This window comes from Carlito syrichta, unplaced genomic scaffold (genome assembly GCF_000164805.1).
Source record: "Carlito syrichta isolate Samal-C Ts95f unplaced genomic scaffold, Tarsius_syrichta-2.0.1 Scaffold290117, whole genome shotgun sequence".
NCBI classification, from domain to species: domain Eukaryota; kingdom Metazoa; phylum Chordata; class Mammalia; order Primates; family Tarsiidae; genus Carlito; species Carlito syrichta.
In genome coordinates, this window is record NW_007234213.1 from 3717 (window position 1) to 10734 (window position 7018).

Below are 7018 nucleotides of genomic sequence, written 5' to 3' on the forward strand. Positions count from 1 at the left end.
AAAGGAGGAGACCACCTGCTCTCCAAGCTCCCTCCCAGTTAAAGCCCACGAGGGACAGGTCCCAGAGAGGCAGTTAAGCCAACGACTCCCTTCGTGCTTCAAGTAGAGCTTGCCAAAGTCAAACGAGCAGTTACAAACTGAGGAGTGTTTTCATCACCCTTTTGCTGTTACTTATGGGCACATAATTTAGTTTTTGTGTTTCAGTTTGTTAAAGAAACCAGACAATAAGCAGCCAGCAAGTGGAGAGAACGAGGTAGCCACAAGTAGGCATGGGTGTGCTAGACATAAAGCAGCGGCGTCAGAACGTGGGAGAGTGGGAAAAGCCAGGACTCGGAAGTTTCTGGGGCTTTGGGCCGAGGGGATGCGCTGCACATGCGAAGACAGGTGCAAAACTGGAGTCCCTGCCCATAGGCGACCGATGGGTCCCTCCCACAGCACGGCTCCTGAAAAGCAGTCAGGGGTCAAATTGGCTGCAGGCTATGCTTCTCTGAGGCAGTGTGCCAGAGGCAAACGGCATGGTAAGAAGGCCTCTGCTGGCTGCGCTGTGTTCCTGGACAGAATGCCTCCTGAATTCTTGCTGAAGATATTTTCCTACCTGGATGACGTGAGCCTGCTGCTTACTGGATGTATAAACAGGCGCTTTTACCATCTGACCAATGACAATTTTATTTGGATCAGAATCTACTCGATTGCTTTTTCACCTAAAAGATTTAATTGGGATGTTCATTCAGTGGAAGAGACAGCTGTGTCAATGAGCGTACTGTCAGTTGAGGATAAGGAAGCTGGGTATTGGAAAAAATATCAGAAAACAAATAGCATCTGTAAAAGCCTCAGTAGCTCATGTTCTCCAACATGTCAACCCTTACACAGGCCTTCCGGCCAAGACCAAAGAGGCCCTCAGAATATCTGGTTTAAGCTGGGCAATTATATTGAAAGAAAAAAGTGGAAAAGAATATATCATGGAGCATGTTGACCTTTCCATAAACGACACATCAGTTACTGTTGGGTGGTATGGCAAAAATTGGCCATGTCTTGCATCATTGTCAACCTTCTATTTGTATGGTGTGACACCAGTTTTTAGGGACTGGTATAAGAACCCCACCCAAAATAGACCCCGATGGCGTTCTTTAATTGCCAAGTACAATCTGAGTCTTTTGACTGACTCTGCCATGATTGGCTGCGACAGATTCATTCGGATCTGCTGCCTACAGCCTGGCCTCCTGTTGGGGCTGTGGAAGGAGGAGGAAGAACTGGGTTTTGTTACGGCAAATCTTCATTTCTGTCACCTCCTGGAGAGGAGCACATTAGGCTGGGCCACTATTCCCTACAAACTGCCTCCTCACAGCCCCCTTTTGAATAACAGCCCTGAGTATGGACTGTATGGTTCCCAACTCCACGTGGATCTGCACAGCAGTGGGATTTTCTATCTATGTGCGGCATTTCGCAATCTCTTCACCACAAAAGGAGACGTTGAAAATGGATATGCGAAACTCACTGCTATAAGTTCTAAAAACAACAGCGGCCACCTCCCTCTTGTTGGCAAAACTGGCCTCTTTTGGAGAACTGATGTTATTGATGGCTCTATAAAGAGTTGTTCCATGATGGACCTCACCCTCTCGAATATGCGCGGGGAACCTTTTTGGCGTTTCAGTTCCCCGGTTTGCATGAGACTGTCTCCCGCGCCCTCGATGGTCCTCATTTCTTGGGAGAGACATACTGTGCGGACTCCATGGAGGAAGAAGGCAGAGCGCACGTGGAGATGGTGTGGGTCAGAGAGACCGAGGAATACTTCGTCGTCAACCTGCTCCTTTACCTTAGTGTAGCAAACGTCAGCCACTGGTTTGGGACAAACTACTGAGTATTAGCAGAAGATGGCAAAAATGATTGTTGCTGTGAAGCCGTATTCTTTTTACAGGCTATTTTTGTTCTTGGCGTTGGAAGTTAAAATAAGGCCTGTCTTCAGTCGTCTGTGTGGGGCCTGCTTATTTCACCTTAGAAGCTGGGATTTATGGGTCGTTTAAAGTTAAAGTTTGAAAGATGATGTTAAGGGTTAGAAAAATAGAAATAGTACAGTCCAAAGAAAGTTCATATAAAAAGAAAAGTATTTTTGCTTCTCTTCTGCCTTTTGCTAAAAAATTAAGAATATCTATTTAAACATGTGCTTGGGTGATCGCTTGTGTGGGGTAGGGGGGACACACGCATGCTGTGTAGAGGGTTTTTTTTTTCCTTAATTGGTAAGGAGCCCAAACGAGACAATCACTTGGATGTAACCTTCACGGTATTCGTTGGAATTCGTGCTACGTTCATGACACTCAGCAGCCACATTTGCATTTGATAAAGTAAAACAGACGAGCGGCCTAATTCACGAGGAGAGACGTGTCTGAATCATCATAAGGAAATGGTCACTTAAAGACGGATGCACAGTGTGACACCAACCCAGTTAAGACACCCAACTCCACCTCAGTGGGGCTAGAGAGTTGCGAGTTACGGAATACTTGGGAATTTGGGTCCTAACTGGCCCTACACTGTGCGGATTATGTTTTTATCACATTCTATCTCCCACTTCAAAGTTGTTCTCAGGCGATTTCTGATGTCATACTGCGATTCTCCTGCTTGGACTGGCGTGATCAAGCTTGCCTCCCTCCCTGTTGTTCATCCTTTTCCTGTTACCGTATTTGGCCAGTTTCTCACTTGAGGTTCGTGTGACAGTAAATATGGGCACGTGCAGAATGAAGAACTGGAAAACAGCAAGAAAGTAAACCTACGAAATGCAAAACAACAACAACAACCACAAAAACCCACGAGGCCTGGGTAACAGGAATGGAGAGAGCAGGCCCCAGCTGGAGGAGGGGGGCTTTCCTGCCACTGTCGAGGAAGGACTCAGCTGTTCTGCCTGCTCTCTGCTGTGAAGAGATTCGCCCCTCACCCCAATACCATGTGGCCTTCCCAGAGCTCTGAGGAGGCTTCTGGCCTGGACATGGATCCCACCCAGAGAACCTGGCTCAGAAGCTGCCCAGTTAAGAGGAGGCGTCTGACGAGGAGGAGGAGCTCTTCAGCAGGATGCTGGCTTAGAGGAGGATTTCTTCTGCCCGAGGCAGCCACTCTGGCTGAGGGACATGCATCCCGCACAAAGAACATGGTTCAGAAGCTGCCCAATGACGAGGAGGAGTCTGATGAAAAGCAGGAGATCTTCAGCAGGGATACTGGCTTCCAGGAGGATTTCTTCTGGCTGAGGCGGCCACTCTGGCTGACGGACGTCTTAATGTCACCCACAGAAAGCCTTTTAGTGTCACCCGCACAAAGAACATGGCTCAGAAGCTGCCCAATGATGAGGAGGAGTCCGACGAGGAGGATGAGATCTTCAGCAGAGATGCTGGCTTCCGGGAGGATTTCTTCTGGCGGAAGCGGCTGCTCTGGCTCAGGGACATGTACAACCTCTGAAAACCTCCCACAAGATCATGGCACAGAATATACACAAAGAGGAGGAGGATTCCGACGAGGAGGATGAGATCTTCAGCAGGGAAGCTGGGTAAGCGACTGGACGTGGACGAGGAGGTTGGGTAGGCCGAGCCGCTCCCTTCAGGGGGACAAGCCTCAGCCTGTCCTTCCCACCCAGGGACAGCAGGGAAGCCCCGATGGAGAGGACGGTGCCAGGGGAGTCGGTGGAGGTCGAGGAGGAGATGGAGGGGCCCCAAGGGGAGGAGCCTGTGTAGTTACCCGCACCCCGGCCGCTCACATGGGCTGGAGTTGCTTGGAAAATAGTGATTCTTCCATTAAAGTGTCTACTTTATACGCAGTCCTAGCCATGTGATAAGAGATTAAAATGTAAATAGCGAAATGTGTATAAACATAACAAGGGCGACAGGACAGCAGGGCTGAGCCGTCCTCCCCAGCAGCCACCACCCATGGGCCAAGGATTCGGGGCCCCTGTCGCTCCCAGTTGAAGCGGCATTGGAAGCCTGGTGACACCGTCCCCGGGTATGGGCTGTAAGACCCCTCTCCCCTGGTTACCAGGGACCAGTCACAGCACTTGGCCTCCTGCCCATGGGGACGGTTCACCTTCGGGCCCCTCTCCCAGGGCTCTGGGCTGCCGGCAGCGTGAGCCAAGTCCTGCCTTTCCCCAAGCCCTCAAGCTCATGCAGGAGTGTGTGGCCTGCCTTGGGAGGGGCTCCAACCCTCACAGACGGTGGCCAGTTCACCCTGGGTCTTTTCATTTGTTGCTTTTCTATGTAGAAGCCCAGCCCTTGGCAGTGGGAGGTGCGGGGGTGGGCTAAGGGTGACCGTGAGAGCCGTCATGTCCCATGCGGCCCTCCTGGGCCTCGTCTCAGAAACGACACCAGGGGGCTGCAGTCCCATCCACACGTGCACCCCACTTCCCCAGCCCCAAGGGTCCAGCACGTGCTGCCCGGCTCCCTCCAGCCCTGAGGACACCTAGCCGCCCACTTCCTGCCGCGCCCAGGCAGGTCCACACAAGTAGAAGCTGCAGAGGACACCCTGGCTGCTGGTCCAACCATCTTCAAAGAGAAAGTCATTAAGACACACTTGGTGGGTAGGTGAAAGTTACATCGTTCATGAGTAACAGAATCAAAATGAACAAGAATCGGTCATCTCGCCAGCTGGTCACAAGCGAGTGCTGGCACTTCGGTGGTGGGGTGGCGAGTGATACCCCCGTGGAAGGACTGCAGAGTCCCCGGGCTGACCGGCGAGACCCTGCGTGTCTGGGGCGAGGGTTCTGGGCAGAGTGGGCACCTGTCGTGCCTCGCCTGCAGGTCCTTGGCTGATGCTGGGCGGAGATGCCTGTTCTGGGCTGCCCGCCAGGGCCTCCCAGGGTCCCTTGCTGAGAGGGAAGGCCAGTGGCTCCCTGCACTGACGTCAGCAAGCACACCGATGTTGAGCGTTCAGAGCACGAGGCTGACGGTGACCTTGGCGGTGGAAGAAGCCATTCATCGCGGGTGGCTTCCTCAGCGTGGGCCTCGGGCTGGCATTCTCAGTCCTGCGGCATTTCACCCACCCTCCACGAGGCACAGCCTCGCACCATCACCCAGCAGGTAGGACGCGGGACTCAAAGCTCGTGGGCGCCTGCCTGAGCATCGAGGCCACACCCCAGATTGGCAGCGGGCTTCCACCTCAAGCCTCTCCGCCATCATCCTGCCCTGCTGCGGTGCATGGGGCGCGGAGCCGTGCAAGCCACGAGTTCCACAGAGTCCCCAAGAACTGTCACCTGCTGATGACGACGGCCACGGCGGGTGCTGTTCACAGGGCACCCGCTGGGACAGGGCACAGCCCCATCACTTTATGCACTGTGCGGTCACCAAGTCAGACCCCATGCCAGCTCACGCTCTCCAGCAGGGCAGCTGCCAGTCTTCATGAGCGTGTTGGGCACAACAGGGAGCCAGCGACCAGCCAGGGCTGGAGACCCACGTGCTGCCAGGCTCCCGAGTGGCTGCTGGCCTCCCAGATGCCGCCAGACGTCTCGAAGCGCTGCCAGCCTCCCCAGCGTCTGGGCTGAGTTTCCTGTCTGTGCCAGGTCTCTATTTGGGCATATTTGCTCTGCTTCAAATTTGGTAAGCAAAGTGGGGCCTAGGCGATGTTTTTACAGAGCACTGTCTCAAGTGTGAGCAGTTCTTGTTAGTCTCAGAGGCCGCCCACCCACGAGTCAGAGTCTTCCTTGCCAGCTCGTCCTGGGTGGACAGTGCTTGCTGAAGCCAGACCTTCTGCTAGGCCAGTGCGGAAGGGCCTCTCCTGGGGGTGAGGTGCCCAGCATCAGGGGGTGCAGAACATGCCTGCCTAGCGCTGCCTGGCTCCATCTTACTAATGAGCAAACCACAGCCCGGGAGGCCAGCTCTCCAGCGAGGTCTCAGGGCCATCAGCTCCCGAGTGAATAAAAATTCTCACTGATTCCATAGAAACCCGCCAGAGAAATAAGACTTTTCTTTGTGTGTGTGTGTGTGTGTATGTGTGTGTGTTGGAGTCCCACTCTGTCACCCAGACTGGAGTGCAGTGGCCTCTCCTGGCCACTGCAGCCCCGACCTGCTGGGCTCCAGTGATCCTTCCACCTCAGCTTTCCAAGTAGCTGGAATTACAGGTGCATGCTACCACACTCAACTATTTTTTTATTTATTGTAGAGATGAGGTCTCACCAAGATGCCTAGGTGGGTCTCGAACCCATGTACTCTGGCAATTCTCTCACCTCAGCCTCTGAAGGTGCAGGATTACAGGCTGAACCACTGAGTCCAGCTGTTTGTGTTTTGTTTTTTTTAAATTTGGGTGTATTTTTCTCCCCCCATTTATACCTTCTTTAATTCTGTTGTTCAGGGATGGGGAGGAAGCTTTTACTTCTGTTTGCTCTATCTCTTATTCTTCCTTATGTAGATCCATTCATTTTGTTTAATTCTGAAGCTGGACTGTGAGTTGGGGACTGCACTTTGTGCAGTTTTGCATTTTTTGCTTCTTTTTTATTATAAAAATGGGGGTATAATTCATGGTTAGGTGTGCAAACACTGATTATGCAGGCACCCTTTTTGATGAGCTATACCTCTCCATTCCCTAGAAGTTTCCCTCAACTGCCAACCCCACGTCTCTCTCCTGACAGTTTACCACTACTGCTGATCTTTTTCTTATAGTAGTATAGTTCAAGGTCTGCTTATGACTGTAGAAGTTAGAAATGAAGTAAACAGATTTGATTATTATAAAATACCTTCACTGATGGTTTGCAAAACCAGCTTCTTGGATATTTTTCACTTTCTTAATGTATTCAATTCCATGAATACCCTGTAATGAAATTTTAGGTGTCTACTTGATTGTATTAAGGGAAACCCACAGAGCTACTAAGCATTATTCCTGCATATGTCTGTGCTGGTATTTGCAGAGGAGATTGTGCTGTTAGTCAGTGAACTGGGTAGGGAATATCTACCCTCAGTGTGGGAGTGCAACACAGTCAACTGTGGGTCACATAGAAGACAGATGTAGGAGAAAATCAAATTTTATCTTTGTCTCTCCCATGAAGCTGCATAGCCAT

General features: G+C 51.6%; 1 protein-coding gene across 1 annotated transcript; it reads left to right on the plus strand.

Moving 5' to 3' along the window:
• The first annotated feature begins 544 nt into the window (after nucleotides 1-544).
• On the plus strand, nucleotides 545-1858 carry LOC103256563 (F-box only protein 15-like). The gene is given in 3 exon segments (XM_008054403.2): nucleotides 545-798; nucleotides 800-1683; nucleotides 1686-1858. Coding segments are annotated over 3 exon segments (1296 nt in total). The 5' UTR covers nucleotides 545-559.
• The last annotated feature ends 5160 nt before the right edge of the window (nucleotides 1859-7018 follow it).